We start from the raw sequence: 27,321 nt of genomic DNA, 5'->3' as shown, positions 1-27,321 counted from the left end.
TTTGAATTGAATCAATGAAGCACCAGCCTTGGCGGGATCAGGGGCTGAAGAGCTTGTCAGAACCTTGGCTGGAATACGCGACATACCTGGGGCAGACGGATCAGCCTCTCATGGCAGATCTGCCAGTGTTTGGCCATCACCAACCAAAGGGCCACTCGGACATGTTGCGAATGAGGAAGCCCTTCTTGTACACCAGCAGACAAGGATCAGAAAGACACGCTGTGCACTTGGATTGAACACCAGAAGTCCCGGGAAGTTTGACAGCCCCCCTAAAGTCCCGCAGAAGGGTTTGCCTCCTGCCCTTTCAAGACCCTTAGTCCAAACTGACTCTAATGGCAACAATGAACTCACCAATAGCCTTGAAGGGTGTTTTTGCAGTGTCACATTACAATACAATTCAAATATAGAATGAGATGCAAAATATTTATCTTCTTTGCAACACAGCTGGGTGGATAAAAACAATATAAACCACCTCAAAGTTAGTGCAAACAAAAAAAGCAATGCACATCACTTATTGTGTAGCCAAAAAAATACTATAAAAATAACTCCAAAGTGCGTCTCTTACTTTGTAGGTGAAACAAATATAAGTGAATATAACACTGTGCACCTCTTACATTTAGCTAAACGTGCCAAAGACAAATAAAAACAATATGTACAAGTTGTAGTGCATAGATTAAAAGAATGCAAAATATGCACTAAAATATACAAAAAACTAAAATAAAACCAGTTGATAAAAGCATGATTTAAATGTGTTTGTTCAATGACAAATGTAATAATTTATTATACTTATAGTATTTAATTTTTTTATTTTTATTTTTTATTAAGTCCCACCACTAAAATGTGTACTTGTATACTTCAAACCTCGATAGCACCTCAGCTTCTCCTGCTTGCCTGGATTGACCACAAGGCCATACTTGATGAGAAGAATGAGAAGGAGCAGCAGCAAACCATGTTGAGGGCACTAAAACTGCTCAAATATTTGGGTGATTTAGCGGTATAGTTGCAGTACACTGTCTCCATGGTCATGAGGACCTTGCATCTCCCAGCAGATGGGAGACGACTGGAGTGGACGAGACGTTTTTCTCTGGGATCGTGATGGTTTTCCTGACAATGTCTCTTGTAAAGAACTAATATTGAGGTGAACAATTTCCTATCTGGGTCTAAAAGACTTGACTTTCCCATTTACCTTTGCAAGAGTTGAGCCAAGATGCAAAGAAGGCATTCACTCAGTGAATCCTTCCTGAGAAGGGGCAGATGCTGCAGCCCTTTCTTATTGACCGTGTGGAATGTGAACACAAAGTTAAGCAGTTCTCTGCTGTGTCTCCCTGACACACTTTTTCTACACAGCACATACCTCCTTCGATCAGTCCAGCTCTCCATGCTTTGCTTTCAATGATCTTAGCTCATTACGGCTTCCCATCCGGTTGAATCGGGTTGAAACTGAAATGATTCCGTCAATTCTGCGCCTCAGTCTCCCATTTGTTGTTTTCAGAGTGACACATTCCAGACCCAATGTCATTAAAATACCTGTTAGTCAATGATCGATGGTCACATATTTTCAGGATCAAAAGAACAATTGAAAAATAAGACTGACGTCTGATGGAATAAAGCATCACTGAGGCCATGGGTCGCTCAGCACATCAGTTTCTCATGTCGCCAAATGGCAGACAACTCACGTGTAAGCCCATCCATCAAGGTAAAGGATGCTATTTTTGGTTTCCAAGGACCATTTCATTTCCCATTCAAGCACCAAGCTGAAATGAAGTTTGTGCTTTGGTGGAGCCAAAGATAGAATCGAACGCAACGCAGTGTGTATCGTGCATCCAAATGCTACTCATGACCTTTTAGTTATGAACAACTAGACTTCTTTAAATGTTTAGCAAGTCACCAAAAGGCATTCAAAATATGGATTTATTATCATAAAATTATATTATTTATCGTAATTTCTGGACGATAAGCTACTTCGTTTTCCTCGCGGTCTGAATCCAGCGGCTTATACCGCGACACAGCGTCATGCTGCCAAATTATTGAGCGTGATCTAAAAACCCATGACATCACAGGCGTTTTATTGACCTTAAAGCGCTCAAAATGCCCTGTTTTCACCCGCGTGTCCACAGCTCCGCCCACAGAGTCGATCTCCTGGAGGAGCGGAGATGAGAAGCAGCAGCTGAGACCGGCTGTGGTGTCGGAACTTGGGACACATTTTGAGAGCTTTAATGTCAATAAAAGATGTGAGGAGTTGATGATTCCAGTTCAGAACATTGGCCAGTTTGTTTCATGAGTCAGTCTCCATGCTGGAGCCCGTTTTCCAAACTAGTATAGAAGTGATCCTCATGCATTTTTAAGCCTTTCTACGGTGCAGACAGCACCGCTGCACCCGCGGCTTATAGACCACTATGGTTGTAGGAACACAATCTGTTTTCCTTCTTAGATTTAGTGGGTGTGGCTAAATAATACGGTGCCCTCTACAGTCCAGAAATTGGCAAATAATTTCTAAAAAAAACAAAACAAAGTGATGTGTACGCATTCTTTTAGAACTTTCCTACCTCATATTACAGCAACAACTTCTACAATCTGGTGTTGGTATCCAGTATTTGAGAAACCTAACTATGGCAGACCACTAACCTATGATGGTTTCAGCACGTTCACAAAAAATGTAATGCCTGGGAAAAGTCAAAAAGAGCCGGGGCAAGCTGAGCCAGAAGCGCCTCAGCCTTAAGAGACAAGGCAGGATTTCAGATACAGCGTGAGGAATACAGGCTCATGTCAGCTTCCATCAGTCAGTCTGGCAGGAGAAACAAGGACACAGGCAGACAGAGAGACAGTCAGGAGGGATAAGGGGGCTGGAGGGGAGACTGTTGTAACTCCTAATGCACTGTGACAGCATTTGCACCTGGCTTTGATCCAACCACCCAATTCACTACAACAGCCTCCTCTTCCCCAGAGGCTCGGCGGGAGCTGGCTACAGAGGCGCTCCTGCCTTGAAGCTTAAAAATTTCAGATGGAAAGGATATCTTAATATCTACCTCATAAAATAATCATGAACCTGTCAGACAAAGTATTGTGCTCTTTTCGCAGGAACTTGCACGGCAGCTGTCGACAACAGATTAGCAATTAAAATCATTTGGTCCCGCAATAAATATATAAATAAAATGAGGCCCTATGGGTTTTAAGAAGTTGTCTTCATAAAGTTTTCAAAGCTTCCAAAGTAACCACGCGTTGCCTTGGTACAGTGTTTGTAAAGCAAAAGTAAATGTCCGCTAATCTGCGGACAAGCGCACCAGCACTAAAATTTCCCCAAATTTCTCGTGGAATTACTTAGTTAGATGCTTTACATCGAACATTGGTCCATGACCGCCCCACATGTCTTGGCTTTTCAAGTTGTTCATTTGCTGTTGTCGTAGTGTGTAGCTGTTGCATGAGCCGAAATGTACAGTGATACAGTCGTGATGCAATGCAACAGAGGCGTCAAATGTGAAACCACATGTGTGAAATTCCTTGTATCTGCAAGTCATAAGTCGATGCGGTATCATGAAACAGTATTGCAAGGTTATTTTGAGAGGCCACACCTTTATTGATTTAGTTGTTCAACTCCAAACATTTTATAGCAGACAGCGCCATCTGGTGGCCTCTGAAAATCAGGACACTGTTTCATGAAACCTCATCAACCCTTCAATACTGTGTCATGAAACCTCATCAACCCTTCAATACTGTTTCATAAAACCTCATCTACCCTTCACTACTGTGTCATGAAACCTCATCAACCCTTCAATACTGTTTCATGAAACCTCATCTACCCTTCACTACTGTGTCATGAAACCTCATCAACCCTTCAATACTGTGTCATGAAACTTCATCTACCCTTCACTACTGTGTCATGAAACCTCATCAACCCTTCAATACTGTTTCATGAAACCTCATTTACCCTTCACTACTGTGTCATGAAACCTCATCAACCCTTCAATACTGTTTCATGAAACCTCATCTACCCTTCACTACTGTGTCATGAAACCTCATCAACCCTTCAATACTGTTTCATGAAACCTTATCAACACTTCAATACTGTGCCATGAAGCCTCATCTACCCTTCACTAGGTAACGCACAACGCAGGGCCGCAGAAGGAAACGTGGGTCAAGTGAAAGTCTTAACAAGTCCACCAGCGACGTGGAAGGATAACTTCAGCGTTTCTCTTTTAGTCAGTCAGACCGCGGTATTCTATTTACTCCACGCGGAAACAATTCTGTTGAGAGCCAAATGGACCTTCAAGGACTTTCTGTTTACCACATCAACCAGTAAGAGCAAGCAAGCGCAAGAGAGAAAGGCAGAGGCCGACTTAATCTCAAAGAGGTAGGATTAAATGGTATTGCATTGGACATTTGTTCTGGAAAAGGGATTTGAAATGTCAAAGAGGGTGTAAGTAATGCCATAAGTAGGATATTTCCATAATCCTTGAGACAGAGAATCGACAAAATTGTTTACTGCAAAGCCCCGTAAGGCAAGAAGATGGACATTAAACCTGGGTTTCTTCAACAACAAGTCACGGTTCACCTCCAAGAACTTCAGAATATTCTATGCAAAATCTTTCATGGCTGTTAAATGACAACATTTCACTTGATAACCACCGAGAGAAAGCAGTGAAAAACATTGACGGTACGACGATACTATTCATACGCGATGGGTAAATTGTTTATGGCAACGCAGAGAAGACAATGCAAAACAGTTGCGTAAAATCACACGGCTTGTTGTGATGCTGCCAGCTGACAGCTAGATGATGTTCATATGGCTACACTTTTCTGTCAAGGAAAATGACGGCCAAACTGCAGTTTACAAAATGTGCACCCACCAAGTTAGCCACAGAGGGAAAACACCCAATACCTTCAACACCATGTATTTTATGAGACACCAACATGCTCAGTGAGCGAAAGCTAGCTGGAGAGAACCACCGGTGAAACCACTGCTAATGGAGTTTTGGCACCTACTAGCGCATCCTCCATCACCTGGACATGCATCCAGGGGGTCAATGTGGGTACGGTCGAGGTCTATAAATATATTGTGGTCCTCCTGGACTTTACAAAAAAAGGACAGATTGGTCTCTACTTCTTGAGGAGGCTCAGGTCCTTCAACGTCTATGGGACAATGCTGTGGATGCTTTATGAGTCGTTGGTGTCCAGTGCTGCTGGGGCAGCAGATTAACAGTGGCGGAGACTAACAGACACAACAGACTCATCCACGAAGGAGACGGTTATGGAGAGAAGGATGCTCCTGAAACTAAGGAGCATGCTGGACAACATCACCCACCCCCTCCATCCGCTCCTGGTCCAATACAGTAGCACACGGACCAACAGACTGAGACGACCCAACTCAAAGACCGAGCGCCACAGGAGCTCCTTTTTTCCTGTGTCAATAAAAACATACAATTCAACTCTGAAAAAATCTCACTGGAGGATTCTTCTTGAACTGCATTTTCTTGCACATTGGTCACATGGTTTCTAAGCTCTTTAGTACAGCTTTTTTTTTGCACTTTATAAGATTATTTCTTTTTTTATTTATTGTGATATGTCGATTAAAGAGCATGTTACGAACATAATTTCCCTTGGGATTAATAACGTTTTTCTGATTCTGATTCTAATGCAGTTTTACGCCTCAACAACCGACCTGTGGACAAACCGAAAGATGGACCGGTACGCCATACTTGATGATCGTACGCACTACCTGCTGGGTTATCCTGTTACCCAAGCTATTTATTTGGCACTTTTCAATGTTTTAAGTAAAAAAGGGAAGTTGGTTTAAATAGATATTTCAAAAGTTGATTTATTTGTACAAGCATTTCATTTTTGGTCCTCAATTTTTCTTTTGTTTGTGTATTCATTTTGCCATTTTTCTGGATATTTATGGTGTCGTCTTATCATGATATTTATCGGTATTTTTGCCGATATCGCCCAGGCCGACATTGCGTATCATTTTTACATCCCTCTGAACTACTGCAACAAGGTATAGAATTAAAACCGTCCCTCGATGTTTTCCACAGTGTTTTAAACTCATCTTACTCATCGCTCTCTGCCACTATCGTGGAAACAGAGGAGAAATAATTGTACTGCCAAAAATCACACGGCTTGTTGTGATGCTGCTAGCTGACAGCTAGTTAGCCAGCCACAATGATGTTCATATGGCTACACTTTTCTGACAAGGAAAATGACGACCAAACTGCAGTTTACAAAATGTGCAGCCACAGAGGGAAAACACCCAAAACCTTCAACACCATGTGTTTTATGAGTCACTCGGCACAACCAAGTGAGCGAAAGCTAGCTGGAGTGAACCACAGGTGAAACCAATGCTAATGGAGTTTTAGTACCTATTAGCGCGTCTTCCATTACCTGGATATCCATGAAAAGAAGAGCTTTCTGTCAGTTATTGAGGCGTTGTGGAGAAAAACATGCCGGTAATCACCAAGTGATGAGTGAAATTGTCATTGAGGGTTTGATCTTTTCATTGTTTATTTAAAAGGTTAGGTAAACACTATTACAATGTTATTTATTTTAGATTGAAATTTGCATTTTGTATTTTTTTTTAAATTTTCCTTTCATTGTTTTTTGATACATTTCAACATGAGTATAAAATATAATGTTTTGTATGTACTTTAGTTGCCCATAAAAAAAGTATATTTCTATATATATGCATTTTTTCTATATCAAGTATATTTCATATCATTATTAATACTGCAAGAGCAGACTGCTCCCTCCTTCATAAGTCGCACGGATCCTTTTGGTTCCTGAAAGCTTCTCCTATCAGCAGCTGGAAAATCTATTTGTGACATCTGACGCTTTCGAGAGTGTTTTGACCCGAAACGGTCACACGCCAGATGTAGCCCTAATTCAACGCTTTTGTTATAGCTGGAGAAAACATGTGACAGTTGACGCAAACAAATGCCAAACAATGGAACAAACAGCCTTTTTGGGTTGAGGATAAACGTGTTTGGAGCCCGTGCTGCTATACTTAGAAGGGGCTCCGTAATTGCAGTGGACATGTGGGCATCTGAAATGGAGCGCAGCAAAATTGAGGCAGGAAGGTTTGATGATGAGACTCACTGGCCTACAGCTGTGCTGCACCATACACAACAGCATCTGATGCATTGTTTGTTATGGAGTCTGTTTTGAAGCAGGAGATGGAGGTCAGTATTTATTTATCCATTTATTTATAGTTTGACCAAAGCTGTGGAAAATTTGTCGCCTTGTAAGTAGATGTCAGTCTCATAAAACGTTTCCTACATTGTAAAAAGAAAAAAAATATACAAATGGATATCAACCACCAGCAGGGTTTCTATTCAGTCTAGCGTCTTCACAAATCTCAAGAAACAGACACACTTTAAAGTGAAAAGCCACCACACATTTCTGTTAGTAAAAGTTGGATGACAGCACATATGTGCGAGTTCATCACAACACGCAGAAACTTTAATGTCATTTATCGGACACGATATATCGGCAAAACCAGTTGTGACGATGAGGATTTGACATCTCGTGATAAATTCGATAAGCGGAAGTATGTCACTTACATGTTCACGTCACATGGAAGCACAACCTGAAAGTACGATGGAGAGTGGAGCCGACACAAGCGGATCAGTGGTTCGTCGTCCGTTACATGGAAGTGGTTTGGCTTCACTGCGAGATAGTTTGACCAAACTCGTCCAACATGCAAGGTTTGCCACAAATATATACCAGCGAAGGATGGGAACCAATCACAAGCCAGCAGAAGCGCCGTCAAAGATCTGCAGCAATGGCTGCCACTGAGAGGAAAACAGCTCAGCCAACAATTGCAATATCTTTACACCAGTCTTTGCCGTATGAAAAAACTAGCATGCGGTGGAAGCGTATTACGGACGCGGTTGTGTGGCAAATGATATGCTGCACACTGTAGAGAAGACGGACCTCCAGCGCCTGGTGAAAGAGCTGGATCCACGATACCACCTTCCTACGCGGGAATATTTTTCGAAGGTCGCCCTGCCAGCGCTGTATGCGCAGGTTTGTGAGAGACTCAGAGAGACGCTGCCGACTAAGTGTTACACCTCAACAACCGACCTGTGGACAAGCTGAAAGATGGGCCCGTACGCACTACCTGCTGGGTTATCCTGTTACCCAAGCTATTTATTTGGCACTTTTCAATGTTTTGAGTAAAAAGGGGAAGTTGGTTTAAATAGTTTTCAAAGGTATTTCAAATGTTGATTTGTTGAAGCATTTCATTTTTGGTCAACCTACTGTTCTCAATTTTTCTTTTGTTCGTATCCTCATTTTGCCACTTGTTAATATTTTAAATAAACATTGGAGTTGTTTTGAAATCACACACTGTTTTATTTTTCACTACAGCTACAACTCACTAACTTATCTGGATATATATGATGTGTGTCTTATCATGATATTTATTGTTATCGCCTAAATCTCCCAAGCCTACATTGCGTATTATTTTTACTTCCCTCTAAACTGCTCCAACAGAATATATAATATATATTAATAAATAATACAAATATATAAAAGTAATAATAATATAAAATAATAAATAAAAATAATAAAAACTATATATATATAATAATAATATATATAATAATAATAATAATAATAACAATAATAATAATAATAATAATAATAATATATATCAATAAATATATAATATAATATAGAACTAAAACCATCCACTAGAGGTTTTCATCAGTGTTTTAAACTCATCTTACTCGTCGCACTGTGCTACTATCGTGGAAACAGAGATGAAATAATTGGACCGCCAAAAAGCATTGTGCTTAAACCTGAAAACAAAGAGCATAGAACTATTTGATGACTTGATAAAATAAATACTGGCGCACGTCCCTTGAGGACAATCCTGCCCTCCTTGCTGCGCTCCTTAGAAAACAAGCCGGGTGTGCATTTTTAATTTACACAACTATAAAAGGAGACAGCGGCGTCCTTCGTTTACCTCATCCGTGCTGAGGAGGAGATGAAAATCCTTTTATCTACCTATATATGAGGCTTCAGCCGGCTCTCCTCTCTTCCTTCCGCTCCCTCTGCTCACATCCTGCTCTTCTGAGCCTCACCCGCTGCTTCTATTTCAATATCTGTGAAATCATAAAAATCCTTCAGCCATGTCCCATTTCTCTAAAGCAAATTTAATTCGAAGCAGGGAGCCGACGTGTTGTACATCAGGTAATGATGAACGCGCTCGCAGGAGAGGAGCAAAATGCTTGCTGAGCAAAAAAAGAAAAAAAAAAACACTAATTATTTTCCCCAAACTGGCTGAAGGAAACAGGGCTTTCCGGGCGCATGCAGACACCCAAAATATTCCACGTATTAGGAGCGAAAAACTGCGATGAGTGTCATCTTTAACCTCCAACTGGAAGCCTGACAGTGCCTTGAACAATCGCCAACAGCTCCAGGAACAATAATCTGCATTACTTTATTCGGGGTGTCGCAGCACGTCTTCGACTGGTGGCTATGAATCCTGACAGCAGCATGTGACTATTTGGCAGGTGTAGAAAGCCTTCCTCTCAGGCTATCTCATGCAAAGTGCTAGCTTCCTGAGGAGGCATTGTAGAAAGAAAAAGCTTCAAACTGAAATGCATTTTGCGCTGAAACAGAAGGCAGAAAATGAAGGAGAAAAAGCAGGGTTGCTACAGTATGAAATATGTATTTTCTCTGTCCGTCCGTCTGTCTCCCAGACACGGTTATGGCCTGCCGCTCACATGGAGAGCTCATTCACCTGCATGTTTCGGCAAGAAAAGCCGTAAAATTTAGAGCTGGGGAAAAAAGTCCATTCTCAAATATATCACGATTTTCTTACTAACAATATTTAATATTGATACAACTGCCCAGAATCAATTTCCCCCGCATTATGACGGCGGCAAGACACAACGTCATATCTGTTTCCTGGTAAACAGCTGGGAAGCCGAGCTCCTGCTCAACAGAGCGGCCGATCAAACACGGCAGTTTAATACTTCACGTAGCTGATGACTGTCACTCCACAGCGCCATCTGGCGAGCGCACCACAGACTGCATTCATGATATAGATCCATATGAAGTCACTTGGCTAGAAAGGCACATGGGAAGTGCGGCCTGACAAAAGCCTCTTTTGCCAGAGTTTCACGCTGGTTAGCCATATGCTAACATGTTAGCGCTCTATGCTAACTGCTCAGTATGGCTCTGGAGGATTGTTGCTCCTGGAATAACACCAGCTATGCCATGGATGGTCGTCCTGGGCTGTAAAACTGCAGGGTAGGTAGTTGGATATCGGTTACTTAACCCAGCTGCCCCAGCGTCTCTCTCCTGCATCTGTGTCACATTCAAGATATAATTCAAATCGGCATCCAAGTATTGGGAAAATATCAAATCGAGTTAAATGCATATCGTACCAGCCCTACCTTCACCAAAGCCTTGTCAAAAATAGCATATAATTTTGCTTGACTCTGATTTTGAGTGACACTGAAACCGTATTTTTCCACTACAAAATGAGTCAGAAAAAAGAGCAGTTGCTGCCTCCAACTGACTACAGACGTCTGCAGTGTAGATGAACACTTACAGTTTCCTCAGTTTCTCGTGGCCTTGTCACCGTGGTCCTATGATTGAAAATTACTTGTGTTTTTGTTTCTGACAAGAGAAGCTGCATAGCCAAAACATGACCTTACGATACTCCACCAAACCGAGTTTTGTCCAGCTTTATATCAAAGCGAAGGACCAACTGCCAGGATCAGACATTGATGTGGATGGACGGACGAAGCTGCATAAAAATACACTGAGACCAGGACGATGACCTGAAGCACGAGACCAAGTGTCCTTACCTGCCAGACGGAGAGACCCCGAATTGTAGATGGCCTCTTCTCGCAGCTCTCTCACGTGCACAACCACAGTGGAGATGGCGTCCGGCCACACACCATCCGAAACCCGAACTTGAAACTGGTAAGTCCCAGGCGGAGCGTTCTCCTTGATGATCAGGAAGCCAGTCCTCTTATTCAGGATGAAGTAGCTACGGAGGCGAGGAATACAAGCAAAGCACGTTTTTAGAGTTGAGTCACAGTTTCATTTCGAGGCGCCTTCTTCGGCGCCTGGTGGTGATAATTCCAGTTGCAGCCAGTGGAGAAGACTTTGCAGCGTGCGTGATCACATTGAAGAACCAGGCATCGGGATGATCTGGGAATACGCAGCCTGCTCGCTGCCAACAGTGCGGCCGCTCGTGGCTATCTGCTAATGGATTAGAGGTTTGACAGGGTCAGTCTGCTGAATCCATAAAACCCACCCCTCCCCCGGCACTAATTAGTCATCCGGCTATTAGAAGATATCTCAAAGCGTCTACAAAGACCAGTCACGTCACTTCTTTTTTGGCCCATCAAAGGCTGGTCGTGCTAAGTGCTTAGCATGATATCACAGTTATTGGCCATTAGGGCACATTCAACCAGACCCAACATGCAAGTGGACGCCAGCACTTACTTTCACCAGCTGCAACTCATAATGCCTCCCTCTGAGTCACAACATCACAGCAGGACGCGTGAGCTTGGCACTAAAATGGAGAGCGAAACAGCAGCCTGTGCTGCTGTGCGTTCTGCGGTGGAGGCCGTGAATGTCTGCATACAGTACGTCTGTGGCATGATGGACAAACCTCCCTGACTGGTAGGTGCACTGTCTATTGTTTAGGTCAAAAAGTTGTTCAAATGTCATGTGGTTCAACTTGAAAACTCTTGGTCTGCATGATGTTTGCTGCAATACTTAAGCATTTAAGATGAAGAGTGCAGACAGCTATTTTTTAATGTGCGTAATTGAAGCTTATTATACTGCTCCACTGGGGTCCGGTATTATGAAGTATTATTTATACAGCACTTTTTCAAACGCTGCTTACAAAGTGCTGGTGAAACAACGAAGACAGTTCGCACCTACTCGACCGCTAAGGGGCTTTTCACACTGCGGGTTCTGTCTCAGGTGGTCTGAGTTCGATTCGCCGCCTGCTGTGCAGCCTCACACCTCTGCACCTCAGGCGATGTCCTTTTGTTTCTCCTCATTTGCCGGCGCTACCTGCTAAATAGCGGGTTTGTGACCCACGACGAAGCACGTCTCAAGGAAGTCGTCATGAGCCGTGCGACAAGCTATTTTCCACCATCGGCTTGACCTCCTTATTTCTCAGTCACTTCTTAACATTACATTACAACACGACATGACGGAGCTCTGCCACGGCTGTAAAAGAATATGGCGTTTCACAGTCAAAACTAAACATGTTGTCATAGCAGAAACAAGCTGCGTAATACGGAGCGTCTTGACTGATCCACGCTGCTCTCACAACACGTTGAACACAGTGAGAGAGATGACGATCGAGAAGGTTTTAGTCAGTCAAGTTCAGATCTCGACGTCAGAAATGATCAATGAATAGTCTGGTGATCTTCAGTAACTTAGGGAAAATCTTCCCATGTTGCTGTTCGCCTCAAGCAGACAGCTGCGCTGCAGTGAGACCACAGCAGTGCAAATAGTCACTGGAGAGCACGGCATTATACGTTTAAGCAAATCTGTCTGTCAATAAAATCAGATGTTTCTCAAGACGTGAGTTATCAAACATCTGCACACATCGCTGGTCCCAGACCGCAGCGCTGCGCTCCCGTTCCTGAGCACCATTTTCCTGCAGCTCCCGGCTGCACACCTCAGTGTTCTGGGAGTTTGAGAAGTTGTTTGTGAACCATGCTGTGCGCGCAGACAGCGATCAGACCCTTTACTGCCCGGCATCTATCATGTTTGTGTGGAGTCGCGCTGTACACGCAGTTTCCGGCATCTAGCACTGAGTCGCCTCACCACCCGCTGAGAGCAAGAACTACAGAAATGTGAGGAGGATCTAATGTAAATGCAAATAAATGTGAGTGTTTAGTGAGTCGGGTGCTGTCTCCGCTGAAGTGGGGGACTGGAGCGACAGGAGTTACGTATTAGCATAATATTTATAGTGCCACGGAAATGATCGGCCAGATCACCTTCACATGTTTTACTGTGTTACATTTCATAACACAGAGCTAAAAAAAAAAAAAAAAAGCGACAAAAATGATCAAGTGAAAAGTTTTGATTCCCAGAGGAAATAAGCTTGTCGCTGCTTGTTGAGAGTGACATGTGACATACTGCTTGAGGGTTAAATCACAGGCTGTCTCTCTTCCTCTGCTCACTTGCTAACAACACTCAATCCAAAAGCGTAAAACTGCTTCTATTATTTCAACCGTGCCTCATATTCATAAGCAATTACTGTATTTTGGATTCCGATTCCGCCCTCTGGGTGCAGGAAACAAACACAAAAACACAGGGAGGTGGGTGGCAAGTTTGACAAAGATGTCACTAAGCAATTGTATTCCTCTGCAAGCTGTTGTTCATGGTAAACAAGATAAATGAGGATGAAAATCTACGGCAAAATGTGCTTGCAGCGATGGCAACACTGTCTCACAGTCGTATGGCGATCGCATCTAACAATCCATCTCTTAAATCTGAAGCTGTAGCCAATGACACGGTTCAAAACATATTTTTTTCTTAGCCGTTTCTTAGCTAAAGCTACGTTTAGCGGTTGGCGTTTGATTTAAAAAACACTAGATTTGCAAGATAAGTGGGCGCGGAATGAGCTCTGCCAGACTCCGGGTTGTGAGCTAGTCAAGGCAGCGGTAATGGAACAATACTTGACTGAAACGCCGTGATGCCAGAGCCGTCATGAAATGTTAATGTGTTACATTACGCTGAGCCCCCAAAGAGGCTGAACTTTCCGACAGAGAGAAGAAAACTTTGTCATTTCCATTTCTGCTCAGTCTGGCACGAGGGAACAAAAGGTGTCGTGCGGGGCTGAGGTGTCACTGTACGTGAGCGTGTATGATTTGGGGAAATCTGCCACTTTTGACAGATAGGCGGGGAAGCGTTTTCAGATAGGAACACCTCAGGGAATCAAATCTCTTGAGGGCAACGGGAAGAATGAAATATGAGGAAAGGGGGTCTTGTGACACAGAAACAAAAAAAAATTGACGAAAAATCTGACAGAGGTAGAATCGAATCAAGGCAGATTGAAAGAAGATTGGGTGGGAAATGTGGTGAATAAAGAAAAAAGGATGTAAAAAAAAAAGTGGAGGCACCTGTTTGCATCCGATTTCAGCAGTCAACCTCCACGTACTACTATTGTCATCATCCTCCCTAGTCACGACTAGCAAGTGATGGGTGGATGAGGCTTCATGAAACAGGGTTGAAGAAACAGTGTCCTCATTTTCAGAGGCCACTAGATGGCGCTCTTGGTTTAGAAATGATGTGAGGTTTCATTGAATGACTTGTTGTAGTCCAAACATTTTGTAGCAGACGCCCAAAATTTTTTTCTACCACTGTAGCTTTGTTTAAGATGATTGAAATGGTTCGGAGATTGACATATTGTGATCATTTAAAACCGGAACAGAATCGTCCTTTTTGTCTCACAATGGCCCCTTTATACACATTAAGTTTTGAAAATAATACAAAACAGAAAGACTGTTGATAAAGTCAATCACGGAATAGGTCCAACTCGTCTGAGCTTCATGGACTGTGCGAACTGTACGTACAGTCATTTTCGCGGCAAAGTCTTTATGTATCAGGAGTGAAATGAACATGGAAATGTGGACTGCCTCGCAGCAAAATAATCTGGATGCATGTGTTCTCAGTCTCATTCATGTGGATATGTTTGTGCGTAAACAACATCCTCATCCGCTTATCCGTTGCCAGGTCAAGGGGGCAGCAGCTTCAAAAGGTCGCCCCAAAGCTTCTTCTCCCGGGCAACATCCAGCAGCTCTGACTGGGGGATCCTGAGACGCTCCCAGGCCAGTGAAGAGATCTCATCCCTCCAGCTGGTCCTGGGTCCACCCCTGGGTCTCCTCCCAGCTGGCCGTGCCTGAAACACCTCCAAAGTGAGGCCTCCAGGGGGCGTCCTCATGAGAGGCCTGAACCACCTCAACTGACTCCGCGCAACACAGGGAAGCAGCGGCTCTACTCTGAGTCTCTCCCGAGTGGCAGAACTGTGCGCCACGCGGATGTTTGTATGGGATTCCCCAAGTCCCTGCTGCCCACATTGGACTCAAAGGCACTGTGTTTGTGACCTCCGGAGAAAAACAAATAATAGTGAAGCTGAGCCACAACTTCGGGTTCATATTCACTACTGCATTACGTGTTTCTACTTGAACCATATATGAGTTCAGAGCCAGATGATGGTTGTATCGAACTGTAAATGGGATCATTAACATTAAGCTGAGGAAGAAGAATCGACTGAATGTGTGGAAGTGGATGTACCTCGGCGCATGTCCTTCAAACACATAGGTCTTGTTGTCCCAGTCATCGGGGTCCGGAGCGTACACCTTCCCAAGCACTGTGGTGGGCAAGCGGCCTGAAGAAAGAAAGACAATTGTCACGAGATGCACGGTAAAATGAAACAGTTGGGAGGCGTTTCGGTGTGTGACAGAAATTCAGAGTATGATGCCGAAAATGTGGATCGCAAAAAGAGGTTGCCATATCTTACTAAGCTGTAAGTGATGCTACGCAAATGTGTTTGGGATTTTCGAGTCTAAAAACAAGCAGGGTGAAGTGGTGAGTTGGTGTGTCGTAGTTGCGACGGATTAGTGACCTGGACCGTGTCACTCACATCATCGGCCTTTACGATCCTCACCTCTGTGACTGTTGATGAAAACCCTCTTTTCCCCGGCTCCGTGAGCGTGATCGTTTTGGTCACCGATGGTGACTGTCAGCGTATTGGTGACAGTTTTGGCTGGGTGGCCGCTGTCGCTCATGACGATTGGGATCAGGAACTCTTTTTGCCGCTCTCGATCGAACATCCTCAGGGCCGTCAGCGTCGCCGTGCCATTCAAGTTGTCCTGCAGGTAGAAGTCGTTGCTGTGCCGATAGTCGGGTGGCACCGTGAAATGGAAAGGCGGACCGTTCTCCGGAGAGTCTTTGTCCACTGCGTGGAGGAGAGTGGAGCTCAGGTTCATAGCTACTACCTGGAAGAAAAAAGAGTCGTTGGCGTCATCAGACAATAGACTGTGATGTATTGGTTTATGACTCCGGTAACAGCAGGTTTATCCACCTGTGGTCCAGCTACATTCTCGAAAAGAATCGGGGAATAAGCGGCTTCAAACTCCGGTCCATTATCGTTGACATCCAGCAGCGGCAGTTGGACGGTGGCGCTGCTTGCTAATGGCGGGACCCCGCGGTCGGTGGCTATGATCACCAGGTGGTGCTGGGGCATTCTTTCACGATCAAGAGGCTGAACAACAGAAAGCACTCCAGACTGGTCGATGGAGAAAAGCCCTTCTGGGTCCGACTCCTCCAGCAAGCTGTAAACGATCTCACGGTTCTGGCCAGAGTCTGAGTCGCTGGCAATTAAATGAGCCACACTGGTTCCCACACTGATGTCTTCGGGTAATGGAGAGAGAGACAGAAAGTGTGGAATGAAGACCGGAGCGTGGTCGTTGAAGTCTTCCACCTCAACCACGCAGTGCAGGAAACTGGAGAAGTCGAGATCTTCCACCTGAAACACACAACGCGTTTATGAATAAGCATGAAACGAAACATTTTGTTGTCAAAGGACCGAAAGTATGAAGCATGTACAAACATCCACAAATGTGGTTTCTGAGGCCTGATGCCAAAACATTTTAGGCTGAATTTATCCACCTACTTTCATGCATTTTCTGATTCACATAGAAATGTAAATGTTTGCATTTGACTTACGATGAGTTAAAGAACAAAAACATGGTTTGGAACAAAGGTTTCATGACACAATATTGAAGGGTCGATGAGGTTTCATGACACAGTGACCTGTTTTTCACAGGCCACCAGATGGCGCTGTCTGCTGTAAAATGTTTTTGTACAACAAACTAAATGAAACCTCACATCATTTCTAAAAAAAAGAGCGCCATCTAGTGGCCTCTGAAAATCATGACACTGTTTCATCAACCCTGCAGTACTGTTTCATGATGCCTCATCTGCCCACCACGAGTTGCAACAGTAAATTCTGTCCTAAACCAATCTACAAAGTCAGTAGAGATGTCTGTCCTGTTACAACCAATGAAAATATTCATTTCCACAGACAGTGAAGCTTTGAATGCAACACATTTTTACTCCTAAGGTGTCAAACATGGTCAATTCTCAAGTTGTGCATGCAACGCAGACGTCAGCTATCTGTTGACACAGCGTTCAGTCAAAGCAGATGTTTCACCTTCTGCCTCCTGACACTGAAGGAGCCAACGACAGTTAGTCGGTTAGGGTTTTGCCATGACGTGGCACTCCTTTCACTCTGAATATGAATTCATATCACATATGTATAGCATCACACAGTGAGCACCATTTGGCACTGTGAGTGAAACGCATGGCCACCAGCACCAAGAACCAATTCTACTCTGCATGGCCTGAGGTTGATCCATGCCCAAGTCATTTTTTTTCCTACCATGTGTCGTGTGGCTTGTCGTGTGAACCAGAATGTGAACATTTGTATTTTTAATAAAGCACCAAATTAGAGGGCTCTTCTTCCAGTTCTCTGAGAATCTCCTCCACATTCAAGCAAAACCGGCGGAAAACCGGACATATAATTTGAAAGTAAAGAGCATTTGACGTTAGATATATGATCAAAACTAAACAGAAGCCACAAATAATAGAGCAATTTAGAGCAAAACAGAGTGAATGTCCGCCATGTTTTGAGCTCAGGCAGTGGCGGAGCCTGTCACTCAATGTGCCATTCAGAAAGCTATTGAGTCAGGCCCTTGTGAAACTGAGTCAATCCATAGTGCCACATAATGCTCAAGTATAAGAACGCATATATGATATGCTTATCCCGGGCAGCACATCACCTATCCCATGATGCATTGCATGCACAACTCACACACAACTGGTACTGGAAACATCACTTCAGACCATAGTCGGAGCAGATTCGTCACAGTCCTATTTGTTGAACGTCATTCATCTACTTTCAAATATTCGTTCAGAACACGTTCCCTCTTGCCAACACTGGCGTTAACTCGTAACGAATAAGTCCACGTACCATCGCTGTGGGACGGAAAAGGAACAACTAAACAAACCTTTAAATTCGGAAAGGAGCACTCCAGAAATAAAAGGCATAAAGGACAAATAAGCAACGGCTACAGATAGAAATGTGTTACAGACAGCCATAGAGTGCTGTGGCTGGTCTCCAGTGCAAGTACTGACTTAAGACACGAGCGATCCTGGGTGGAAACATGAGGGAGGCCGGGCAAGTGGATCCAAATCAAACCTGGCTTTCTTTTTACAATGTGGCCTGAGTCTCAGGCAGACATGCCGCAAGACTTTCTTGTTTTACATCAGCCCCATCCCCCTCAGCAATGCAGACGAGGCCCGAGAGTCATAGCAAGTGTGTGGCGCTTTAAAGCAAAGTCAAGCTTGTTAAAAAGCCCTTTTACACTGCCGAGCCATTAAAAGCTCAGCTTTCCTCCTACAGAGGTTTCTCTTCTGCCAACACTTTTACGGTACGCCGCATGTAGATGCTGACATTGATGCATGCACAAACCTGCTCTAGAAAGTAATGCTGTTGAGCAGCTTCAGAGCGGCTTCATCGACATTAAAGGACTGAAAACAGAGGCTTCTTTTCTAAAGTAAAGTCTGCCCCCGGTCTCCCTTAAAGCGTGGATATATAATGATGCATGTCAGAAATGGTATCATTCTCAAGGATTCAAACAATGTTAAAAACTCTCCAGTTGCTTTTTGTGACCCACCTTCAGTGTCAGATTGAACCTTTGCTCACTGTGTCTCTCGTAGTCGAGGCGCTTCTTCAGTCTCAGTGTCCCCCTTTGCTCCTGCTTGTGACTGATCATGTAAAACTTCTGTTCCTGGTCTCCAGCCACGACACTAAAGGTGAGCAGGGCGTTTTCCCCCGTGTCCCTGTCCTCCGCCCTGAGCTCCAGAACCTGGCGATAAAAAGACACACAATGACGACGCAGAATTGTGGGATTATTAAAACACGGTTGTTAAAAAAAAACTAATCCACTTTTGGTTGAGTCGGAGTCGATGAAAAGTCACCACAGATGTAAAAGTGCAGTTCATTGTACTGTCTGGAAAAGACCTGGCCCTGTCTGCTTCTAATAAGGCAGGCAACAGAGGTGACAGGCAAATGGATGGTGCCATCGCAGTGAGAGGAGCCTTATCTCGGCCCCTTGTTTGCTCTGGTGTTAACATTCTGATAGAGTTCGCTGCAGCAGATAAAGGTGAGTCTTACTGAAGAAACATACCAGTTGTGGCCACATTTTGCCTGTTACATTGTGCTGTCCGTCCAATATTTCGACCTTCACTGTGGATGAATTTCTTCTCACACACCACAGGAGCAGTTATTACGAAATATTTTACTCCAAATTCGGTTGCCTTTTGTCTAGTCAAGGGTTGATGAGGTTTCATGATACAGTGTCCTGATTTTCACTGGCCACCAGATGGCACAGTATTCAATGAAACCTCACGTGATTTTCTAAACCAAGAGCGCCATCTAGTGGCCTCTGAAAATTAGGTCACTGGTTCATCGACACTGCAGTACTGTTTCATGATGCTTCATCTACCCATCACGGCTGTTGTCTCGATCATCACTTATGACCCGAGTTGTGTGGTCACGTCAGTGGAGTGGATCAGAAAAATTCTGAACCTATGATCTGAAATTAAACATTATTAGTTACTAATTGATAATAATGAATTCGTAGAATGGTCATGTGTTTGTGTCAAAAAAATGTTTAAAAATAAATGCAACTTAAAACATTCACCAGCAGCTATTTGAGCTATTTGTTTGCACAAATGCAAACAGCGTCCAAGTGGACACACCCGACTGTGACTGGCAACAATGAAAAAGAGACTCAAACTTTTTGCTGCTTCTTCAACATGGTATTTGAACTTGGAAACACGGCAGTTATAAGGCGACCACAGAACACTTTGTGTGGTAAAACCTGCTTGTGTTGTTGCATGGTTTTTGAAAGTGGTCGTTCCAGTTCTGAACACAAACAGTAGGTGGCGGTACACATGGCCCGGAGGCACCTCCAGAAGCAGGGGGTCTATGGGTGAGGGTCGGAACCTTGTAAGACAGCTTCAAGTCGAACTTTTATTACTGCACTTCAGTCAATCCCATCCATCTGTGCTGCAAACCATGGAAACCTCAACCTCTGATTTCCAACAGCGTTGGCACTTTGAGCCTGTTTTAATTGATTTGCATGATCCTATGAAATTGCGTTGGTGTGCATAAAACATTAGAACACACTGTATACATTGAGAGTAAAGAGGGGGCGAGAAGGAGCAAACTGCAGTGGGTAGAAATGTCTGATTCAATTGCTGGATTCTGGTTGGTACATCCAGTTGAAACAGGTACCATACACAGTATTAGATATGTAATACTTGGAGGGTCGTGTGTGTGAGCTTCTGCACTGTTGAGGTATGTACTCATAACAGTGGGAAAGCGTTGTGAAGGCATTCGAATACATTGGAATGAGACACGGACCAAAGAAGTGGGAGGCAATAGTTGAGACAGCTGTTTCAACTCACCTCAGCATTTGGCTCCGCGTTTTCTGAGATTCTCGCCATGCAAGAATGATCGGTGAACCGCGGCGCATGGTCATTCATGTCTTTGATTTTAATAGTGGCAGTTCCAGTCCCAGTCATTCCGCCTCCATCCCGGGCCTCCACCACGAGCAGGTATGACTCCACCTGCTCTCGGTCCAGTCCATTCATGGCAACTGTAATGGTCCCGGTGGTCGGGTTGATGGCAAACATTTCCGAGAAGGTCGGCCCTCTTCCCTCATCCACGTCTGAGGTGTCTAGAATCCCCAGAACCCTGTAGGAGAGAACCGCGTTCTGCCCCACCGCTGTGTCGTCCAGGTCCGTGGCGGTCATTTCCATCACGGACGTGCCGATGACGGAGTTTTCGTCCACCTCGCCATGGCAGCTGGGAGTGCAGGTGAAGGCCGGTATGTTGTCATTGATGTCCCAGACGTTGATGATGACATCGGTGAAGCCAGTCAGACCTTCCCCGCCCTCATCGGTGGCCAGGACGACAAACCGCCAAACGGCCCGCTCCTCCCTGTTGAGGGTCCGCTGGGCATAAATCTTACCCGTGACCTCATCGATGATGAATTCGCTCTCTGCCCCTTGACCATGGAGGGAGTAGCGCAGGGCCTCCTGGTCCGCATCCTTATCCGGGTCGGACGCTGTTACCTGGAAGATCAAAAAGTGTTGAACGCACATTCAAATATTTCTCTCACCGATTCTGCTGGCGAGATAAGTGCAGCGCTCCATCATAGTAAGCTCTCGCAGGGATACACTCAGCGATCCAGTCCCTTCATTTCCCAGCCGCCCGTCTCTCGGTGTCAGGCTTGTCTTTCTCACGCATCCTCAACACATCAGCAGCAATTACACTGCGGGCAGGCCAGAGATGTTTCAATTTAGCACGGTAATTGCACTGTGATGTCAAGTCCAAATTAACTCCTGTTCTGTTCAAGAAGGGAAAAAAAAGCCATGTGACAAGCATTAAGAAGGATGCGGAGCGGTGTTTTTATTGCTAACTGCAAGCCTTGTTAATCCACAAATGTGCCAAGTAAATAGGCGACTATTCAAGACCCTCTTAAACAGCTTTTCTTGTGGTGAAGGGAGACGTCTGCGCTACCATTTGTATGAGATTTTAAGGGCCATTTATGCTCCCATCGTTTTCAAACACTACCGTCACTGATCACATGCCTTCATGCGTTCTTTACGTTGATGTTGCTGTACACAAATCACTCCACTAGGGCCCAGGATCAATAACTTTTGACAACAACGAACTTGAAATTTCGAACGAAAATCCAGAACTCGAACGCCCCTGAAAAAAGACAGAAAACAACATAACGTGTGTGGACCGATCAGCTGACCCACGAGGTGCTTTGTTATTGTGTATAACGCAGCCTCTGTATGCAGACGTGTCCCGTTAGCTCCATTTACTGACTGTTTTTTCTTCATATTGAGGTGTAAAACCTTTCCTGTCTCCACACTGGACCGTGGTAGAGTGTCACAGGGGAGGTGCTGGAGCGCTCACTCCAGGGTTTGATGTCCTGTTGTGGGCTGGAGCTGGGACAGGGATGAGGCCAGTCTGGGACAGAGCGTGACTTGGTTTATGACTTTGTCACAGCCAAACTGCACAGAAGCGCACATTCAGAGCTGGACACGCACTGGGCACCTCTTCACTTCTGGAGAGACCTCACTCACTCGGCAACCCCTCCCACATGCAGCGGCCACACACATAGAGGAACAGCCACCTGCAGCAGACACTCGACATTCACTCCTACAAAAGACTAGTTTAAGGCTTGGAACGCATTAGTTCTTTTTCCATTCATTGTCATGGGAAAAATCGATTCAGATTCCAAACAATTCGCTTCTTGAACGGCCGTCTGGAACGGATTGTGGTCAAGAACCGAGGCACCACTGTATATCGCGACAGGAGGACGGAGAGTTTCTGCCATTGTTATGTATGTATGTATCTATATGTGTATCAGGTAGTAACAGCAACACTGCCCCCCCATGGTTTCCAGTGGTACTGCTCTGTTTGGTCCGTATCCGTAAACTTTGTGGATGAAACGAATACAGAGCACGGACAGAAGGCTCCCTCTGTACCCGGATCCGTATGGAATGCTGAGTATAAACAGGCTTTTATACACACAAGAGTGCAACCCAAAACCACTCCAAAGTTTTATTCAAACTTCAGGTACTTTTTATCCAAACCTCAGGTACTTTGAGGTCAGGATGGAGGCCAGCAGAACAGAAAACCTGCCGCTCTTATATGCATGTTTTTCAAACCCAACAAGCCAGGAGAGCCAGTTCTGCAAACCTCGAGTCAGAGGGCCATGTGAACCAGTGACACAGCCTCCACAAAAAAAAAGGACATCAAAATGCTGGACACCTTCTTGAGTCACCTTCCGACTTCTCACATTGACCTGTTCCACCAGTTCTCACCTTCCCAGTCAAACAGCAAATCTCAGAAAGGGTCGAAAGAGGAATGAAATCCAAAAGTCAGTGGAGCATTTTGGCTGCGCCTTGCATCATTATAACATACTGGAATCATGGACAGGGTATGTTTTGAGAGAAAGGCGAGCTGAAGAAGCCCACACTCACAGGGGTGAACAGCACTGCAGCAGACAGTCGCCAAACCGTTCTCAGATTTAATTGCAAAAACTCAACTTCTGACGTGCGTATACCCTAAAATCCCATATAAATAAAAATCTGCTTTAAGCTCCTCAGAGCGCAGACAGGCTTTTGGCTTGATACTATCTTATAATTACAGAAATCTTATCAAGGCGGTAAAGGATTATAAGGTACCTGCAGGACGAAAACAGGCGACCCATTCAGCTCCTCCGTTACGCTGCCGTAGTACTCATTCACGGTGAACACCGGGGCTTCGTCGTTCTTGTTCACCACATTCACAGTCACGGTGGTGTAATCCTCCCACTTGCCATCCGAGGAGAGGACGTGGAGCTTGTACCTGAGGAAAAGTCATTTGTGAGGTGGCTCCGAGATGAAGCGCCAACACACGGAAACTATGGGAGGACAACGTTACCTTTTGTTCTGCTCATAATCCAAAGGCTGCGCGATAAAGATGGTGCCCACCTCCGGTTCAACATCAAACACACCTCCGGTGTTCCCCGACGTGATCTGGTAGCGCAGTTTTGCATTTCCACCTGCGGACCAGCGCAAGTTAGACATCGAGTGAAGACTCTGTGAGAGGGAATTGCTGTTCAGTTTCACCCTGTTGAGGTCCAAAGCTTTGATTTTATTTTTTGAAACTCCAGAGTCCCAGTGTGGTCATTTATCTTTCCATGGAGTGTAAAGCGGAATAAAGGAGCGTGAACCCACCTTCTGGCCGTGCTTGTCTTCCATTTGGTTTCCTGCACTCACAGTATTCCTACCGCCCTTCTTTGTATCGCACGCCGTCCACTACCATTCAGGTACGGCCTCTCCATCGAATGCCTCTCCTCTCACACACCAATGGTGACCTGACTGTTACCTGGGGCTGTGACCTATCATTTTCTGGTGGGGTTTGGAGCCTGACAGTGTCTAGTGATGGGTAAATGTGGTTCCATGACGCAGTATTGAAGGGTCGATGAGGTTTCATGAATCAGTGGCCTTATTTTTAGAGGCCACCAGATGGCGCTGTCTGCTGCAAAATGTTTGGACTCCAGTAATTCAGAGAAACCCCAGGGCCATATGCCTTTATTTATTCAGCCCTCATGAAGTCACAGCAAAAACTGAGAAAATATATCGTATATTTTTGCATCATTCATTACTAACTAAATGTAACACATCAGTTATTTTAATCTCTCTCAAAATAAAGACGTGCAGTATAATAACTCCTCTCAAAGCAATTAATAATTGTATTAAACATTTTTAAATAGCTTATTTCATTGAGCAATGAACATTTTAACAGAATACTTGTCTCATATAAAACGTTTAATGCATTTAAAATGCGTCATTATTGACAAGTTTTACGCACAGTTTTGCAGCCAGAATATTCAAGATGTTCGAGTGTCTATGATCCATATTTGACAAAATTCAGAACATTGGCCAGTTGGTTTCATGAGTCAGTCTCCATGCTGGAGCCCGTTTTCCAAACTAGTTTAGAAGTGATCCTCATGCATTTTTAAGCCTTTCTACAGTGCAGACAGCACCACTGCACCTGCGGCTCATAGACTGCTGTGGCTCATGTAGGAACAAGATCTGTTTTCCTTCTTAGATTGAGCGGGTGGGTGCTTTCTATTGTCTGGGATTTATGGTGATATCTAAACTAGGGAGTCCATTTGTTTGTTGTATTTAAATATGTCGTGAATATTAGACGCCTTTTTCATTACATTTTGGAAACAACTGCTCTGAATGCATTTACAGATTAAACATACGTATCTGCATTTAAATCAGGGCTGTTTGCTTATATCACAGGGACTTAATACACAGTGGGATTCACATCTTATTAGTAAGAAGAACAAGAAAGAGAAGTGAATCCTCTGATCCACATCGTTTTGTACTGTCTGCCTTTTGGCGTTTTAAATGAGTCATTAGGGAATAGACGCAATTCAATCCCATTCCTTTCTTCCAGTTGCATTTTCGCTTTCCCCCCATTTGGGACGGCTCAATCACTTTAGTCGTCCGATAACGCCGGCGACCCAAAGGACAAAAGGAAGCGGAGAAGGGAGTGAAATCGCGGTTAAGGCAAACAAAGAAATGGTAGGAAAATAAGTGGGGGTTTCCCTGTTGTGCCAGTTTTTAAAAGTCTTTTCATTTCCCTCTGTGTTTTACCAGGTTGAAATACCAGCGTAGAGAAAGCAAGCACGATAAATTGGGAGAAACAGACGAACAGGCTACAGCAGAGGGTCGAGGGATGAACGTGATCGGAACAATACAACGCATTAAAGTGAAGCTGGAATAAAAACTGTTTTTTTTTTTAATCTTCTGAGATACCTCTGTCATGCACCTGTCGAAATGTATTTTCTAGGAAGTTGGACTAGAGTACTACACAAAACATAAAAAAGATTACGCGCACACATTGCATTTTTTTTTTTTTTTTTCAACCTTTTTGTGGTTTCATGACACAATTTTCACAGCAAAATAGGTGGCGCTCTCGGTATAAAATTTTGTACAAAGCTTCATCAGACAGTGCCACCTAGTGGCTCGCATCTGAAAACTGTTTCATGAAACCTCATCAATACTGTTTAAAAATTCAAAGGTCAAACAACATGTCTTATTATTATTATCATTGTTATTACTACCACTACTATTACTACTAATATTTTCATAAACATCTTTGGGGCATCTGTGATGAGCAACTTTGGTTTGGTTCCACCTCTGTCACCATAAAACAATGGACTGTAATTCCAGTATAACAGGGCTGTAAAGTAGTTGTACAGACCAGATGCTCTCCGTCTTGCACAGTTTAGGATGGCTCATAATTTTGAGAAGGTTTTGACAGCTGCATTTTGGAGAGTCAAAGACGAAGCGGTGAGAGTAATCCCATATTTATCACAGTGGCATAGTGTTTCACACCTCACATTTTCTGGGATACATATAAGCCTGGACGTATACGTAAACACACTCGGGTGCACACATGCTTTGAACACAAGCTTTCAGAAAATAGACTTCACTTCATTTTACATTGCATTTGCTTGAAAACAGACTGAGGACTGATGTTTGTGTTGCATTGTGCATCTAAGGATCTAACATTGAGGAAGCACTGGGTTTCAGCAGGCAAAAACAACACACTGATTCATACCGTACTCATCGCATTTCCGCTCTCGTGTTCGGATGCACTTCACGAGTGCTGCGTTGGAACTAGTGTTTCGAGCGTTAATGCCTGTTACGATTGTGCTCTTGCAATTAATCACTCCCATCGCTCCAAGCAAGGTCAAACTGAAGAGCTTTTAAAGAAGCAAAAATAGACGGATAAGTAAATAACAGTCCTCATTCCATTGCGCCAGTCAGTTCACTACGTTTATCCAGGAGTGTGTTCTGTGCTTTGTCAAGGCAACGTCACACTTCAGATGAGGTAGCGGTTACGACCCAATGAAAACTACTTATATACGTGTGTATTTGCAGCTTATGATAAAGTATTTCAGCCTTCTAGTAATAGGTAGTTGAGGTTTCATGACATAGTATTGAGGTGTAGATGAGGTTTCATGAAACAGTGTCCTGGTTTTCAGAGGCCACCAGACTGTTCAACTCATTCAATGAAACCTCACATCATTTCTAAACCAAGAGCGCCATCTAGTGGCCTCTGAAAATGAGGACACTGTTTCATCAACCCTGCAGTACTGTTTCATGATACCTCGTCTACCTCATCACTAGCATCTTGCTAAAACAGACTAGATTGCACCTTGGAACAGTGAGAGTAAGTTCACTCTAAACAACACCGTAATTACCAAGTATGAACCGTTGAAAAGCAAGTCTTTCGTGTATTTATAGATTGACAATATTACATGTTATGTTTTCCACCCCACCCACCTTCGTCCCCATCATTAGCATGGTGTCTTCATCCACTTCATTCATTTTTTTTTTTTTTTTTTTCTTTTGAGATACCTCTGTCATGCAGCTGTCAAAAAGTACTTTCTAGGAAGTTGGCAATTTTTTTTTTTTTTTCAACCGTTTTGTGGTTTCATGACGCAATTTTCACAGCACAATAGGTGGCGCTCTCGGTATAAAATGTCAGCTTTTGTACAAAGCTAAAGGTGATACATCAGACAGTGCCACCTAGTGGCTTGTATCTGAAAACTGTTTCATGAAACCTCATCAATACTGTTTAAAAATTCAAAGGTCAAACAACGTGTCTTATTAATA

General features: G+C 44.0%; 1 protein-coding gene across 2 annotated transcripts in view; it reads right to left on the bottom strand.

Annotated features, from left to right (window-relative positions):
* The window catches only part of si:ch211-186j3.6 (neural-cadherin), a 323,558-nt gene that overhangs the window by 141,380 nt on the left and 154,857 nt on the right, over positions 1-27,321 (bottom strand). For both annotated transcript variants that reach the window (XR_008413679.1, XM_053853874.1), the window contains exons 17-24: positions 23,561-23,681; positions 23,323-23,485; positions 20,524-21,192; positions 18,726-18,917; positions 16,070-16,513; positions 15,653-15,983; positions 15,280-15,373; positions 10,815-10,999 (exon numbers count right to left, since the gene is read on the bottom strand). Coding sequence is in view for 1 of the 2 variants with exons in the window: in XM_053853874.1 (XP_053709849.1) it covers positions 10,815-10,999; positions 15,280-15,373; positions 15,653-15,983; positions 16,070-16,513; positions 18,726-18,917; positions 20,524-21,192; positions 23,323-23,485; positions 23,561-23,681 (2,199 nt within the window). In the remaining variant the exon portion in view is untranslated. The remainder of the gene's footprint in view (positions 1-10,814; positions 11,000-15,279; positions 15,374-15,652; positions 15,984-16,069; positions 16,514-18,725; positions 18,918-20,523; positions 21,193-23,322; positions 23,486-23,560; positions 23,682-27,321) is intronic.

The sequence above is a fragment of the Synchiropus splendidus genome, chromosome 1 (assembly GCF_027744825.2).
Source record: "Synchiropus splendidus isolate RoL2022-P1 chromosome 1, RoL_Sspl_1.0, whole genome shotgun sequence".
Classification (NCBI taxonomy): domain Eukaryota; kingdom Metazoa; phylum Chordata; class Actinopteri; order Syngnathiformes; family Callionymidae; genus Synchiropus; species Synchiropus splendidus.
The sequence above is the reverse complement of the archived record's forward strand: the minus strand, read 5'-3'. Positions and strand labels throughout refer to the sequence as shown.